At 40.9% G+C, this 17,728-nt stretch overlaps 1 protein-coding gene across 1 annotated transcript in view; it reads right to left on the reverse strand.

Annotated features, from left to right (window-relative positions):
- Nucleotides 1–17,728, reverse strand: part of LOC124802750 (apoptosis-resistant E3 ubiquitin protein ligase 1) — a 654,148-nt gene that overhangs the window by 128,679 nt on the left and 507,741 nt on the right. The window contains exons 3-6 of the mRNA XM_047263734.1: nucleotides 7,565–7,770; nucleotides 3,904–4,103; nucleotides 1,122–1,359; nucleotides 795–976 (exon numbers count right to left, since the gene is read on the reverse strand). Of these exons, the coding sequence (XP_047119690.1) occupies nucleotides 795–976; nucleotides 1,122–1,359; nucleotides 3,904–4,103; nucleotides 7,565–7,770 (826 nt within the window). The remainder of the gene's footprint in view (nucleotides 1–794; nucleotides 977–1,121; nucleotides 1,360–3,903; nucleotides 4,104–7,564; nucleotides 7,771–17,728) is intronic.

The following is a 17,728-nucleotide window of genomic DNA, read 5'->3' on the forward strand; positions in this document are numbered from 1 at the left end:
CTTTTGTGAACTTTTTCCAATTGTTCATCCAGTAAATTATTTGAAAAGAACATTATAACTATGTGGGGTTTTTTGTTAGAAACTGCATCACCTTGCTGAAAAAGAGAAAGACAAAACAGTGGCTAAAACAAATGAGCAAGCAGTAGTATCACAAATCATCTAAATTTGACTGTTGAAAGTCCTTTACAACTACACAATAAGTAGAAAGTTCATTGCAAATTTCCTTGACAAGTAGCAGAGCATTGTGAATAATGTTTTATTGTTACAGATGTAGGCAACTATTTTCTTCCACTAATACCAATGTGTTCGTCTAAATATTAAGCTGTAAATAAGTGGAAAGCAGCAACTGCTTAAAATGACTGAGGGAGCAGCAGCTTTCTTTCCAGTTTACTACATTAATTTTAGTTGGTGTACTCAAAAATGATATTAAGCAGTATAGTAATAGTTTATTCTTAATACAGAAGACAGTTTACATTTCTATGAGTGGATTGTCTTTAGTTATACCTTGATTCATTCAATGACACTGAATGTTATCCTTCTTGACGGTATCAATGGAATACAAAGAGTGGATGGATGAATGAGTGTGTTGGAGATCTGGGTTTGAGGGCGAGGTTAAGGGATGAAAAAAAAAAAGAATCAAACATCAAGTAGACATATTTCAAAAAGGCTGAGGTATCAAGACTAATTTGCAAAGGATATAAACTTATAAATGGAATAATATTGTGAATGAAGTGCAACAGATACATGTATTTTTTAAAAACAAATTGGTTAAGGAGAAAGTGTCACATTCTTACCTGGGTTATTGCGATTGCATAACCTTCTGTTGGTGCATCTGTACCCAAACTGCTGGCGTCGAACACACATAGGTTATCAAACTCATCACGTGGCTCTATCATAAGAGAGTGAGGCATGCCCGCTGTACAAACAACAGTTGAAGAGTGTCGCACAAACACTGTCTTGTGCGGGTCGGGCGGACCTGGTCACAGATGAAATAACATACCAAACACACATTCTGTTTGTAATGAAACAACATGCAATATAATAGCAATGTTTATAAAAATACTTTAAAACTTTTTCAAGGAAAAAAATAGAATAATTTAACTGATCTAAGGTAGGCATACCTGGCAGGAAATTCTTGAGAAAGGGACTACCCTGGACATGGCAGCTGCCAATTAGCACCGCTATTCGGTACTGGCCGGCATGTCGCACAGTAAATTTGACAACAGCCGTGTTAGCAGCACTTGGGTCAGTTCCTCCCAGTTGCGATACAGTTGCTACTCGGTGAGAACCCTCGGTAACTTCCACAAAGAGGTTGTCTGTGTCACATATTGGATAAGGCTGGCCATTACGTTGGTAGAACTGTTGAAAAAGTTAGATTGTTACAAACCTAACACATACTTTGAATCAATACCTATAAAAATAATTTTACATCTGGGGGAAAAAAAACAGTTGTACTAGTTATACTAATGCTATATTGAGATCTGCAGTAAAGTCTAGTGGTCTCTGTACTTCTAATCACTTTTGAATTTTGAGAATGGTTCCTGAAAGGAATGTGTTGAACATGAAACTGAAAAATGAAAAGTGAGACAGTAATGATTATTAATTATGCATAAGATAAACTTAATTGCTCAACAAAAAGATAGCATACCTTGTGTAGCTTCTAGAAGTCTAATACCCCAACATTCCAGTGACATGGAGATGGAATAAGCAAGGTGCATGTGATATTATTTGTGGGGCTTCTAGTTCTGCCTTCAACAGCCAGTGGTTGTTAACTCTCTAACAGGTAAGGCAAGCAGATCTGGCAGTTCACATTTTATTATTAAAGGCAATTCTCCAATACAGATATCACCTGGACTTTGATTTTGTAACTACATTGCAATATCTCTTGTTGCATTACCTCACCACATCCAATCCCAAAGGACAGTTACAGCGCGTATTTAAAGCAAACCCAATTTCAATCCTCATAGTGGTACTACCCACGCCACTCTTACAAAGATTAATTAAGATCATGTTCAGTACAACTGTCAGCAAGCTCCACTCCCCACACCCATGCTACGCCATATCAAATTCATTGCATGTAGTAAAATGACCTTTGCCTTTGATTTTGTCATGAACAATGCCTGCCTGCCAAGTAGTTTTCAAACATTCAGCACTTAGTTGTTTCGTGATGGACTGATACTGAAAGTGTTACAAGTTCAATTCTGAGAACTACACACATATTCAGAAGGGGGAAAAAAAACCAGGATACCTTTAACAGTTACAGATAGGATGTTCGTATTCACATGACACGTACATTAATATATTTTGCAGAAATGATTAGCATTTGAACCATGTTGGTCCGAAAATTCAAGGTCAACACATATCGAGGCACAACAGCACCTACCAGTAAAATGTGCCTGCGGCTCTCAATGTTGCTGTAAACCAAACTTAATGGATAAGTGCGACTTGAGTAGATGGGCAAGATGCCTCGCAGATGTATGTGCAAACCATACCACCTAATCAGTGCATCTGAAAGACGGTACATTATTGGCATGAGAGAATACGATGCATCCATCAGGGAAATTGCTGCTCATGTGGGTCAAAGTGTTTTGACAGTGCAACAGGTGTGTGCCGAAAGTTTCACGGAAGGCTGTAGAACACAATGAGATGGGTCAGGTCACACCACACAGACCACTCCCCGAGAAGATCAACAAGTCATCTGAATTGCATTGCAGGACAGATCTGTGCATTTTGGTTCACTACAGACAAGGGGAGTGGCATCACCGTGACTGCATTCGCACAAGACATAGAGCGCCAAGTCAAGGACTTGTGGTGTGAGGTGCTACTGGGTACAACCACAAATCACAGCTGGTGCATGTCCATGGCACTGTGACCAGTGTGAGCTATGTGAATGACATTCTGCAATCTGTAGCCATACCTTTTCTGCGCAAAAACCCAGATGCAATTTTTCAGCAAGACAATGCACAACCACATGTTGCTGCCTTCTTGGTGTCACAAGATGTCACCCTTTTACCCTGGCCTGCCAGATTACCAGACTTGTCACTATCAAATATATGTGGGATATGGTGAAACAACAGGTGCAATGCTGTGACCCAATGCCAAGCACCACAGACAAACTTTGGAACCATGTGAATGAAGCATGAATGACTGTATCACAGGACGCCATTAGCATCATATATGTGTTGATCCCATCACACATGGAGCAAGTTATCGGGGCTCATGGCGCTCCCTGTGTCTACTAGACAACAGGACACATACTGAACCGAGGTGACTGAAATTCTACTCATTTCTGCAGAACATACTAATGTACATGTTCTGTGAATATGAACATCCTGTCTCTAGTCATTCAAGGTGTTCATTTTTTTCTCAACATTAGTGTATTTCAAGCAAACAATTGTTCTTTCTCACAGTGGTAGACATTTACTGAAGTTGAATGTCAGGTTTATAGAAACAAAGGTTCACACATCAAAAAACTGGGTAAAAATGAGTGTTAAAAATAAACATGATAACAACAATATGAGTGAAAACTGTTCATGTATGACAGATCAGCATCATAACTAGTGGGAAAAACAAGCCTGAAGAAAGGCACAGAGCTTATCTTGGTAATCTATCCACAATTAGTTAATTTTTCGTAAGAACCGTTGATGAATCTGGTCGATAATATTTAACACAAAAAAGAAAAAGAAAGCTCGCCAGCAACAAGTAGGCATTTTTTGACTGAAAGGGAGGTTTCGCTAATTAAGGAGAATGTCAGTACAGCCAAGGAACTAGGAAAATTACAAATTAGAGGACAACAAGACACTCACCTGTTAAAAAGCACCAACTGCTATGAAATAATAAAACTATATTTACATTAAAACAGTAATACTTTGAAAATACTGGAGTATTACTTCTATAGCTCACCTTTACAGTGAATGTCATAGTCTCCCCAACTCTCTGAGGATCCTCCCATTCGAAGTTAACTTTGCAGTTTCCAGGTAGCAAATACTTCCCTGTTACATACTGCAATAGTGTGTGTTTTGCCTCTGGTGCCAGGGCAGGCTGCGTCATCGCTGCCAATGTTACAAGCCCTGCCACCGAGACTGAAACTACCAACATTCCGCCTGAAATATGGTAAAAATAATAAGGAACACCATTCTGCACAAATGAAGTGCCAAAAGCATACATTTCATTTCTTTAGTATATTACAAAGGGTGACTGAAAAGTTCTGGCCTAACCATGTCCTAGCTGAATGTTAGTTTAGCAACTAATAGTGCATTACTTTGCTAGCTTTCACACAAAATTTTTGATGACTTTTTTTTTTGTTTTTTTGTTTTGTTTTAGATATTGAAGTTTGAAGTGTTCAAGATGTACAAATTTTGAAAAATGGATAAAGAGAGAAAACATACAGTCATCTGGTAACTTCTGAAAAAGGTCATAAGTGCACAGGAGATCCAATAATGACATGAGAGAAATGTCAGGGGAGGATTCCCTTCCCATGGCCACTGTGAAAAAGTGGGTGGCAGGATTCAAGCAGGGCAACACCTCTGCCCAAGGTCCTCATGCAGTCCAAGACTGCTAACAGTTAAAGGCTGGTAGCAGCTGTAAGGAAGAAAAGTCACTGCAATCCAGAATATCATCATGGCAAACTGGCGTGTGACAGAACATTACATTTCTGAGAGTGTGTGCATATCTCAGGAATGCATTGTACACACAATAGGAGTTGTACTTGACATGCAAAAGGTCTCACATCAATGGGTCCCTAGAATGTCAACAGCAGAAAACAGAAGTCAGAGACAAGCCATGTCCAGCAAAATCTTGACCCACTTTGAGGCATATACTGTGGGACAATGGATTAAGCATAGGTTCACCACTTTCAACCTGAATCCAATGTTCAATCAAAACAGTGGAAACACCTCTCCTCATCCATCTCCAGGAAGTTCAAGTCAGTCACGTGAACTGGCAATGTGATGGTCTCCGTTATTCGAGATTCCAGGTTGAATACCTTTTTTAAAAAAACAGTGAACAGAACATATTATGCTAGTCGACAAATGCATTTGAGGGAGGCCACCAAAGTGAAATATGTTGGGATGTTGACAGAATGAGTAATCTTTCATCAGGACAATGTGCCCACACACAGACCTGTCATTTGAATGTCTCCAATCAGGTCCTGTGGCTTCGAATTGCAATGGCATCCACCTTATTCACTCAATATAGGCCCCTCTGACTTTCATCTCTTCCCTAAGTTCAAGAAACATCTAGCTGGAACCCATTTTCAATCAGATGGTGTTGCCATGGCTGGGGTGGAGGAACGTTCTGCAAGGAGGATATTATGGGACAGGAGCACTGGTTACAAGAACGTATGGCCCTAAGAGGGGACTTCACTGAAAAATAACCATTAACATTCAGACTACAGACAACTTTTATTGCACGGGCTGAGGACTTCTCAGCCACCCTTCATATCACTCACAGATTTGTATTTCAACTTGAACTTAGAATTTATGATGAATAAAACTGATAAATTACAAAGCAATAAAATACTCTTCTGCAAAGTGAAGTCTACAACAAGATATTGCTTCATCAATATCTCTGTGGTAATATATTGTTACCATTATCATTGAACACCCTACATCATTATGCAGGAATAGTGCTAATGATAACAATGTTATTCTCAGTGAAAAAATCAAACCTAGCTTATAGAATGATTAGTTCCTTCATTTGAGGAGAAAGGGGCACATGTTAAACAAGGTTAGAATGCAGGGACAGGTCTCTCGGAGGAGAACCTACATGTTGTGAAGATAAAGGGAAACAAAGATTAATGAGGTGTCAGAGGGAGTTGAGCATCTTAATATCTTTGTCCTACTCCTCTGTTGCAGATCAGCACTGTTGGTTAGTAAACAAAATACAGACTTGCTGAGTATTAGACAAAATTTGAGCCAAGTCACAGCTATTTAGCATACAGAACTGAGAACCGCATTCTTGAGGACCCAACTGAACTCAAAGGAGTAGTACACAGCCACCACTGTTTTCATTGCACACAAATGATCTGATGGATAATGGTGACAGTTCTTTCAGGCTGTTTGCGAATGATGCTGTTGTCTATGGGAAGGTCAAAATGCCTATGTAATGAAATACAGGAATACCTGCATAAGACTGATTACTAGTTCAGAGACTGGCAGTTGCTTCCAAATGTAAATAAATGTACTGTATAATGCACTAATAGGTAAAGTGATCCATTAGTGTTCACTTTGCTACTGGCAACAAATAATTGGAACTAGTCTTCTTTTCCTGGCCTTAGCCTGTGTCTGCATGGGGTCACCATTCTTTCAGGAGTGCTAGTTCTGCAAGGTTCGCAGGAGAGCTTCTGTAAAGTTTGGAAGGTAGGAGACGAGATACTGGCAGAAGTAAAGCTGTGAGTACCGGGCGTGAGTCGTGCTTCGGTAGCTCAGATGGTAGAGCACTTGCCCGCGAAAGGCAAAGGTCCCAAGTTCGACTCTCGGTCGGGCACACAGTTTTAATCTGCCAGGAAGTTTCATATCAGCGCACACTCCGCTGCAGAGTGAATATCTCATTCTTTATTTATCAGACTTGGCAATGTTAATTGTATAAGTGGCTGGATGGCCTTCCTGTTGGCACAACAAATCCCCCCACCATGCACCAGGACAGAATTTGTGTACCTCATCTGTCTGCATTGAGTGCAATCCCATGTGAAGCTGTGAGATATTTTTTTAAAAATGTTTGTGAATGAGGTGGGCTGTGGGTATCCACCTGGTATTCACCTTGTTGGATGTGACAAACTGCCTAAAAACCCTGTCTGGACTGGCCAGCACACCTCATTGTTAATCCATTGGGCAGATTCGATCTGGGACTGGAGAACCTTCCTCAATCTTGGAAATGGCACACTAATCCTGATGGGTCAAATCATAGGGAACAGTAACAACTGTAAACTACTTAGGACTAAACACCATCTGGAGTGATTTAAAATGGAGAGACCGTATGAAATCAGTTGTAGGAAAAGCTGTTTGAGTCTGAGATTCATTGGAAGAATTTCAATGAAGAGCGGTTCATTCACAAAAGAACAGGCTTACAACACATTTACTTTACTGATTCTTGAGTGCTGCTTGTCAGTCTGGGTGCTTACCAAGTAGGTTTAATAGAAGAGATAGAGACAAACCAAGAAAAAAAAAAAGCATGTTTCATCATGAAATCGTATAGCCAGTGCAAGAGCATTACAGAGATACTCAAAAAGCTCCAGTTGGGGACACTATATGAAGCTCATTGTGAATCATAGATAGCTCTGTTGAAATTTCAAGAGTATATTTTCCAAGAAGAATCAAACAATATTTCACTGACTCCCACACACGTCTCACAAAACGTCCATGACTAGATCTGAGAAATAAGAGCTTGTGGACAAGAAGTCTTTCCAAGCGTGATTCATGAATGGGCCAGGGAAGGGAGAAAAAGGAAGAGGTACCAGAAGTATCCTCTGACACACACTATAAGATGTGCTTACAGAGTGTGCATGTAGATAGAGGGCGCTGAATTAGTGGAAGATCTGGATGAATGGGGGAGAGGGACGCCATACCCCAGGTCCAGGCATCCTCGTGCTGCGTGGACTTGACAACAGCGCTCCAGAGGTCCGCCTTGAGGCGCGCCAGGTCTTCCTTGGAGGTGGGTAGCGCCTGGCGCGCCGCCGCCCATGCCACAAAGTCCTTGCCCAGCAGGCTGCGTGCCCGTGAGTCCTCCAGCCAGTACACATCGTCCAGCGATGCCACGTCCACACCCAGCAACCTGTGGGCATGTTGTCAAGCAATCAAGGAGCTGGCCTACAAGCAATAGTTTAAGCTAATGAAATACCCTAGCAGATTTTGTGTACTGCACCAGGACTAAAATCTGGAACCCTATCTTTCACAAGCAATGCTCTCACTGTCTAAGTGAGAGGCAGAGTTTCAGATTCGAAGCTCAGGTCAACACAAAGTTTTAATTTGCTCGAAAGTTTCAAACTGTGCACAGTCTGCTGCAGTGTGAAAGAATCATTCTAATTTAAGCCCAGGGTTTCCAAACTGTGTGATGTGGTATCTTTGTCATTTTGACAATGCTAATTACAAATCTGGTACAAAAATTGTAAAAAGCAAAATAATGGGTCAAATATAGTGGACACAACCCAAAATAATTACCAACAAGAAAGAGTACTTGTGCATAAAAATAAGCATTATACTTTAAAGAATAATAAAAAAAAATTGTACACTGGTAGGAGGTTATTTTATTCCACAAAAAATATTTGTATTTATGTTGATTATCTTCTTCTTGAGATCTAAACCACTCAGTTTTATCTTGTGCAAATAATAAATTATGTGACTAAATATGATCCAATAAGCTACGCAATTTTACCTCACCTTTCATGGTGGGAAGGTGAGGGTTATCAGCATGAGGATAGTATTGCAGCACGCATATTCAAGTAAGGTGAAAAGGGATGCACCTTTTTCTCTTAACCCAATTTTTTAATTGTTGATGCTTTTCTTTTGAAACTACAGTTTCATAAATACGAGTCACACCCTCATTACCATCAAGTTTGTTCAAAAACGCTAAATTAAAAATCAATCTAAATACATTGTTGCCTTTAATGGGCTGGAGGATGAAATATCTTTTACAAACTTTGAAGTGTCCAATTTTCCTCAAATTCGGAGACTAATCCACACAGCATATGGCAGCTCTCTCTCAACAGGATTTTAATTCACATGAAGATACTTGGTTCTTTTCTATTTAGACTTGCTGAATGATTCTTCAAATTTTTCTGTGGGTTGTCCTGAAAATCGTCAGTAACATCAGGTCATAGTCGCCGTATTTTTTACGGCGTTTATCGCTTGTTTCCTAAGTCACATACATATCAAAGCCGATGACTCGTATCGAACATTCCTCTACATCCAGGAGGCTATAGTACCAAAGCCAAGGGATAAAGACACTTCCTGCCCCTGACCTAGTTAAATCTTCCACGTAAAATATCATGCTAACTTGAAATTAATGCAAAAGCTGGAAACGAAGTTATGAAATATATCAGTTCAAAACACTACTGTTTGCTGTTCATCTAAGAGTGCTCTTACGGTGTTTACGGCCTTTCCGTTGCGTTCCTCAGTTGGTAACTCTTGGCGTGGTATTTGATGGGAACTGAACAGACGAATAATGAGTCGGATGATTAGACAAGATGGCGGAACCAGCGAGAAAACAGCGTTCAATAAAAGTGTTCACGATGTTCAGTGTCTGAAATTACGTGGTGGCATAATGAAGTGTACTATGCAAAATGTCATAAAACAATATTCCGTAATACTAAAATCTGGATTTTTTGGAAATAACCAGCAAAGTTTTCGAAACAATCATTGGGCTACGCTAAATATCAGTCCGTCACCACGAACAGTTTTCTTACATTCACATTCGTTGGCTTCGCCAACTCACAAGCAAAGCCACATTGCAATCTAACCAAGGCCCCGGGCTACGCTACAGATCAGTCCTTTATCACAGCCAGTTTTCCTCCAGTCATATTTGTTAACATCACCAACTCACAACCAAACTATGAAACTGGAGTGTGCAACAACTGTCTAAGAAATCTCGTTGTATTCCGAAAAAAAAAACATACAAGAAATAAGCACGAAAACCAGTAACCAACTTTATAATCCATAACAGGCAGATCAATAATCATCAACTCACGCTGTCCACGCCGAAAACAAATTTACTTGCATTTTCCGCCGACACAAGTCATTAGATTCAGCAATTCTCACTAGCTACTCTGTACCAACACCCGACTGGCTACGACCGCGGGAAGCGAATTGCCAACAGCAGCATGCCGCCTACATGATCTCCAGTTTACTGTTTATAGTAGAAGTGTGGCATTCAGATGGATTCCTTTAACACTTCCAACAGTGAAGCAAGTGGCTCGTTACTTCCAGCTCCAATGCTACATTCCTAGCACGACGTTTTCCGCAAACATTTACAGACTTTAAACCTCTCCAGTAACTCTGTTAGTTACCCCTCGCACTCTTACATATTGAGCGCCTTTAAACGAAATTTTATACCCATGTGCACAGATAGCAGATGAACTTCTTTGGGTGGTTAGCACGACCGTGCTACGCGTTACACACTTCATTGTTTTTCTTTGTTGGATGGCGTGGTTTGGGATTTGGGAAAAAAAGGGGTATCGGGTATTTTGTACTCAGACCCAGCCGACCGCCCAACAACCGAAACTGGTTTGTTGGGCGCCCAACAATCCAACACATACAGCGTCCGCCGATAAATCCGAGCGAGTGTAGGGCTCTTGAGTTCTTGATTTTTTGACCGACTTTCACTGAATATTCAAATATAGATTACTATCGAAATTGTAACTGATAATTTAATGTTGCAGATGGCTCACACAAATTCGAAACAGACGTCTTGCAAAAATTCATGGGCCGAGTCCACAGTAGAAAAATATTTGACGTAACTGACCCCCACTTTCTTCTTCCTCGTTACCTGATGCAACAGAACAGTTTCACCTGAAATACAACAATGGGATTACGCTGCCGACTGTATCTACGAGCAGGATTTAGTAATGGGAACATTACTGCAGTAAACTCACTAGCCCAAATTTCGTAACTAGCCACAGGGGCCTATTCCAATACAACACACCTTCTGCGACAAATACAGACGACGAATATAGCTCCTTGGCAGTATATGTGGTTTGAGCTACGAGATAGAGTCCCGGTATGGCACAAATTTTCAACTTGTCCGATTGACATACATCAATGCCAAGTGGCAGCTAATGTCTTTAATTCCATTGTGGCCCTTGCAGGCCTTTACGAGAGAGGTATCCATTCCATGCTATACGTACATTAATTTTTTATTTCATGTGCGCACCCAGACGCGTTTCGCTTTTTTGATAAGGACTTGAAATATTACTGTATTTTTTCGTCAATGATTACAGATGTCAAAACAGTTCATAGAAGTCTTTTTCATAATAAAGTTGAAAGGTACTTGTTAAATCATGTAATTCGTTATTTGAAAACCATGTAGTTTTCTCTCATGTGGAAAACCGGTTGAAAGCTCCAATTTTTTCATGTCGTCACTACAGTCTCGTAAAATAACATTTGATCTACCACTTTCGGTGTCTGGAGTGTCATTTGTTTTTGTAGGTATTGTCAACTTTCCTGATATTTTATTGCCCTACTGCTCTCTCTCTCTCTCTCTCTCTCTCTCTCTCTCTCTCTCTCTCTCTGTGTGTGTGTGTGTGTGTGTGTGTGTGTGTGTGTGTGTGTGTTTTTACTAATATGCATTCGGTCATTCAGTAGTGGTTTCTTTCCCGCCTTTGTTTCGTATATGTGATAATTTTCATGTAAAGTCTTTCATTATTTATTCAGTTTTCAGATCATTCTCTCTTGTAACTGGCATGTCATTCATTTCTCTTAAATAGCCTACTGAAGTTGAATCCGTACGGATGCCTGAACGCGTTAATTTGCCGCTTCTGGGATTCGACGAGGCGAACCTGTCACGGATTGAACTTGCCTCGCAGATTGCTGACGATGCCTGATGAGTCGGTCGGCCTAGACGTGGTTTTTCGGCGGTTTCCCACATCACACTAGGTAAATATCACGATATTACCCACATCTCGCCTCAGATATACGCTCAAAGATCTAGAAAACGTTTCACCCTTGCACATGACATTTAATCTAGACGCAGACAGATAGGGCAGATTCCGTCCTGCGGGGGAGTTGTGGCGTCATGTAGGGCATGTTGTTGTTGTTGTTGTGGTCTTCAGTCCTGAGACTGGTTTGATGCAGCCCTCCATGCTACTCTATCCTGTGCAAGCCTTTTCATCTCCCAGTACCTACTGCAGCCTACATCCTTCTGAATCTGCTTAGTGTATTCATCTCTTGGTCTCCCTCTACGATTTTTACCCTCCATGCTGCCCTCCAATACTAAACTGGTGATCCCTTGATGCCTCAGAACACGTCCTACCAACCGATCCCTTCTTCTAGTCAAGTTGTACCACAAAGTCCTCTTCTCCCCAATTCTATTCAATACCTCCTCATTAGTTATGTGATCTACCCATCTAATCTTCAGCATTCTTCTGTAGCACAACATTTCGAAAGCTTCTATTCTCTTCTTGTCCAAACTATTTATCGTCCATGTTTCACTTCCATACATGGCTACATTCCATACAAATACTTTCAGAAACGACTTCCTAACACTTAAATCTATACTCGATGTTAACAAATTTCTCTTCTTTAGAAACGCTTTCCTTGCCATTGCCAGTCTACATTTTATATCCTCTCTACTTCGACCATCATCAGTTATTTTGCTCCCCAAATAGCAAAACTCCTTTACTGCTTTTAAGTGTCTCATTTCCTAATCTAATTCCCTCAGCATCGCCCGACTTAATTCGACTACATTCCATTATCCTCGTTTTGCTTTTGTTGATGTTCATCTTATACCCTCCTTTCAAGACACTGTACATTCCGTTCAACTGCTCTTCCAAGTCCTTTGCTGTCTCTGACAGAATTACAATGTCATCGGCGAACCTCAACGTTTTTATTTCTTCTCCGTGGATTTTAATACCCACTCCGAATTTTTCTTTTGTTTCCTTTACTGCTGGCTCAATATAACATCGGGGATAGGCTACAACCCCCGTCTCGCTCCCTTCCCAACCATTACTTCCCTTTCGTGCCCCTCGACTCTTATAACTGCCATCTGGTTTCTGTACAAATTGTAAATAGCCTTTCGCTCCCTGTATTTTACCCCTGCCACATTCAGAATTTGAAAGAGAGTATTCCAGTCAATATTGTCAAAAGCTTTCTCTAAGTCTACAAATGCTACAAATGTAGGTTTGCCTTTACTTAATCTAGCTTCTAAGATAACTCGTAGGGCATACGACCACCCATTGTCATTAACATTGCCACAAACCAATAATAATATCGCCCGTATAGACAAACGGGCAAAAGCAAGGAAGAAGAAGAAAAAATTCTATAGAAGTTGAGTGGCTTGTCTCATACTTCCAGGATCTCGAGTGTTGAATGTTCTGCCGGTTTGTCAGACATATCTCTCGTAACATGAGTGTGGGAAGGCATTATCTTGCTGAAATGTAAGCCCAGGGTGTCTTACCATGAAGGGCAACAAAACGGGGTCTTGAGCCTGGGATCTAATCGACTGGAGCAGCATTGTCTTCAGTAATTAGTTCCACTTCGAACTGAGCCCCGATGACCAGTGTGGACGTGTCTAGAGATGCCCCACAAAGCAGTGGGATACCAACCTGATTTCCACTCGCCATACAGCTCGATGGTAATAGCCCAATGGTCAGGAGAGATGGTCTGGGATGCCATTACATTTCGTAGCAAGACCCCTTTGGAGGTAATTAGCGGTATCCTTACAGCACAGCGATACGTCGACGATATTCCACTCCCCTTTTCGTCGCCCTTCGTGGCAAGCTATCCTGCTCACATTTCAGCAAGATAATGCCTGCCCGCATACGGCGACAGTTTCTGCCGCTTGTATTCGTGCATACTAAACTCTACCTTGGCCAACAAGGTCGCCAGATATCTCCCACACTGAGAATGTTTGGATCATTACATCTACATCTACTTCACAGACTGTGCGCTCAGGGTTTGCGCTGTTAGTGTAATGACTGCCGTCAGTCGCCGGTACTTGTACGGCGATGTAGGCTTCAAACACAGGAAACAGTGTGCATTACAGTTGCAGTCAACATGGGTCCCGACAGTATGAGCGGTAGGTTAATCGTAAAGCTGTTGTATCAGAATGGAATAGTGCTGCTGCTTCTCGCGAGTGTCGACGCATTAAATGAATACGGAGAGGCTTATTTCTCCCACTCGTGTTGAACATGATTCAGAAGTTAGAGTTAACCGGCGATTTGGGAATTGCGCCTGGGAGAGGCCGACGGCAAATTGCGCCACAAAAAAAAATAAAATTTTCAAATGGCTCTGAGCACTATGGGACTTAACATCTGTGGTCATCAGTCTCCTATAACTTAGACCTACTTAAACCTAACTAACGTAAGGACATCACACACATCCATACCCGAGGCAGGATTCGAACCTCCGACCGTAGCGGTCGCGCGGTTCCAGACTGAAGCGCCTAGAACATCTCGGACACAGCGGCCGGTTATGTCACGTCAGCTGGATGTTCCATGGCCCACCGTTCGAAAAGTGCGGCAAACAACTGAAAAATGGTATTCGTGCAAACTTCACATTACTCACTAAGTTTTGTCACTTGACGCACACATTCGAGTATCTCAGCGTTTATGACGGCAAATCATCTGAACTATGTGTCCTACAATATAATTTTGCGAATACATTCATTTGTACCTACATCTACATCCATACTCCGCAAGCCACCTGACGGTGTGTGACTGAGGGTACCTTGAGTACCTCTATCGGTTCTCCCTTCTATTCCAGTCTCGTATTGTTCGTGGAAAGAAGGATTTTCGGTATGCTTCTGTGTGGGTTCTAATCTCTCTGCTTTTATCCTCATGGTCTCTTCGCGAGATATACGTAGGAGGGAGCAATATACTGCTTGACTCTTCGGTGAAGGTATATTCTCGAAACTTTGACAAAAGCCCGTACCGAGCTACTGAGCGTCTCTCCTGCAGAGTCTTCCACTGGAGTTTATCTATCATCTCCGTAACGCTTTCGCGATTACTAAATGATCCTGTAACGAAGCGCGCTGCTCTCCGTTGGATCTTCTCTATCTCTTCTATCAACCCTATCTGGTACGGATCCCACACTGGTGAGCAGTATTCAAGCAGTGGGCGAACAAGCGTACTGTAACCTACTTCCTTAGTTTTCGGATTGCATTTCCTTAGGATTCTTCGAATGAATCTCAGTCTGGCATCTGCTTTACCAACGATCAACTTTATATGATCATTCCATTTTAAATCACTCCTAATGCGTACTCCCAGATAATTTATGGAATTAACTGCTTCCAGTTGCTGACCTGCTATATTGTAGCTAAATGATAAGGGATCTATCTTTCTATGTATTAGCAGCACATTACACTTGTCTACATTGAGATTCAATTGCCATTCCCTGCACCATGCATCAATTCGCTGCACATCCTCCTGCATTTCAGTACAATTTTCCATTGTTACAACCTCTCGATATACCACAGCATCATCTGCAAAAGCCTTAGTGAACTTCCGATGTCATCCACAAGGTCATTTATGTATTTGCAGTGTCTATTTTATCAAGTGCCAAAAGCATGGACACCAGAGAGACAGTCTATCACTGCCACTTTGAGTCAGTTAAGTCATCCAATCACACACAATTGGTCTGATAGTCCATATGCTCTTACTTTGTTCATTAAACGACTGTGGGGAACTGTATCAAACGCCTTGCGGATGTGAAGAAACACGGCATCTACCTGTGAACCCGTGTCTATGGCCCTCTGAGTCTCGTGGACGAATAGCGCGAATTGGGTTTCACACGACCGTCTTTTTCGAAAACCGGGCTGATTCCTACAGAGTAGATTTGTAGTCTCCAGAAAAGTCATTATACTCGAACATAATACGTGTTCCAAAATTCTACAACTGATCGACGTTAGAGATATAGGTCTATAGTTCTGCACATCTGTTCGACGTCCCTTCTTGAAAACGGGGATGACCTGTGCCCTTTTCCAATCCTTTGGAACGCTACGCTCTTCTAGAGACCTACGGTACACCGCTGCAAGAAGGGGGGCAAATTCCTTCGCGTACTCTGTGTAAAATCGAACTGGTATCCCATCAGGTCCAGCGGCCTTTCCTCTTTTGAACGATTTTAATTGTTTCTCTACACCTCTGTCGTCGATTTCGATATCTACAATTTTGTCATCTGTGCGACAATCTAGAGAAGGAACTACAGTGCAGTCTTCCCCTGTGGAACATCTTTGGAAAAAGACATTTAGTATTTCGGCCTTTAGTCTGTCATTCTCTGTTTCAGTACCATTTTGGTCACAGAGTGTCTGGACATTTTGTTTTGATCCACCTACCGCTTTGACATAAGACCAAAATTTCTTATGATTTTCTGCCAAGTCAGTACATAGAACTTTACTTCCGAATTCATTGAACGCCTCTCGCATAGCCCTCCTCACACTACATTTCGTTTCGCGTAATTTTTGTTTGTCTGCAAGGCTTTGGCTATGTTTATGTTTGCTGTGAAGTTATCGGCAGGCCGTCCAATCAACTCGCGATTTTGACTATTTACCGCACCAATTGGACAGAATTTGGTACGATATTCCTCAGGAAGACATGCAACAACTCTGTCAATCAGTCAATGCCAAGCCAAATAGCTGCTTGCATAAGGACCAGAGGTAGAACAATGTGTTACTGACTTGTTTAGATTCGATTATTAGATTAGATAAGTACTTGTTCCATAGGTCATGAATACGACACTTCGTAATGATGTGGAACGTGTCAGGTTAATAAAAGGTGTCTATACAAGATATTACATTACACAAAATATTACATGACACTATATATATATATATATGGCGGTTGGGGAAATTACCCACTTATTATATCCAAAAATTCATCTAATGAGTAGAAGAAGTTGCCATTAAGAAATTCTTTTAATTTCCTTTTAAATGCTATATGGCTATCTGTCAGACTTTTGATGCTATTAGGTAAGTGACCAAAGACTTTTATGGCAGCAAAATTTACCCCCTTCTGTGCCAAAGTAAGGTTTATCCTTGAGTAGTGAAGATCATCCTTTCTCCTAGTGTTGTAGCAGTGTGCACTGCTATTACTTTTGAATTCGTTTGGATTGTTAATAACAAATTTCGTAAGTGAATATATATATATATATATATATATATATATATATATATATATATATATATATAGTGAGGCTACAGTGAAGATATCTAGCTCTTTAAATAAGTGTCTGCAGGATGATCTTGGATAACCTCGAGCAATTATTCTGATTACACGCTTTTGTGCAATGAACACTCTTTTACTCAATGATGAGTTACCCCAGAATATGATGCGATACGAAAGCAGAGAATGAAAATAGGCGTGGTAAGCCAATTTACTGAGATGTATATCGCCAAAATTTGCAATGACCCTAATAGCATAAGTAGCTGAACTCAAACGTTTCAGCAGATCTTCAGTGTGTTTTTTCCAGTTCAACCCCTCATCAATGCATACACCTAGAAATTTTGAATATTCTACCTTAGCTACCGATTTCTGACCGAAGTAAGTATTTATTAATGGTGTCATTCCATTTACTGTGTGGAACTGTATATACTGTGTTTTGTCAAAGTTTAATGAGAGCCCATTTGCAGAGAACCACTTAATGGTTTTTTGAAAAACATCGTTTACAATTTCACCATTTAATTCTTGTCTGTTGGGTGTGATAGCTACATTTGTATCATCGGCAAAAAGTACCAGCTTTGCATCTTCGTGAATATAGAATGGCAAGTCATTGATGTATATTAAGAACAGCAATTTGTGAAGCTCTTTCTCTTGAAGAAGTCATCCAATTTTTCTGAAACTGTAATCATTTGTTTGTCTGTAAGCGTACGTCACATCTACTGAATTCCTTCACGGTGCGTCTTTTTTCTTTATTTTTCTTTTTTTTTGTCTTAGAATGTATGTCGCGGTGTACAATCTTGACTTCCTTTTTTATTGCTGTTCTGTCACTGTATGTGCATCATACACACAGCCACAAACAAAACTCCATACAAACAAGTACATACAGTGACAGAACAGCAATAAAAAAGGAAATCAAGATTGTACACA

This window comes from Schistocerca piceifrons, chromosome 6, assembly GCF_021461385.2.
Source record: "Schistocerca piceifrons isolate TAMUIC-IGC-003096 chromosome 6, iqSchPice1.1, whole genome shotgun sequence".
Lineage (NCBI taxonomy): Eukaryota > Metazoa > Arthropoda > Insecta > Orthoptera > Acrididae > Schistocerca > Schistocerca piceifrons.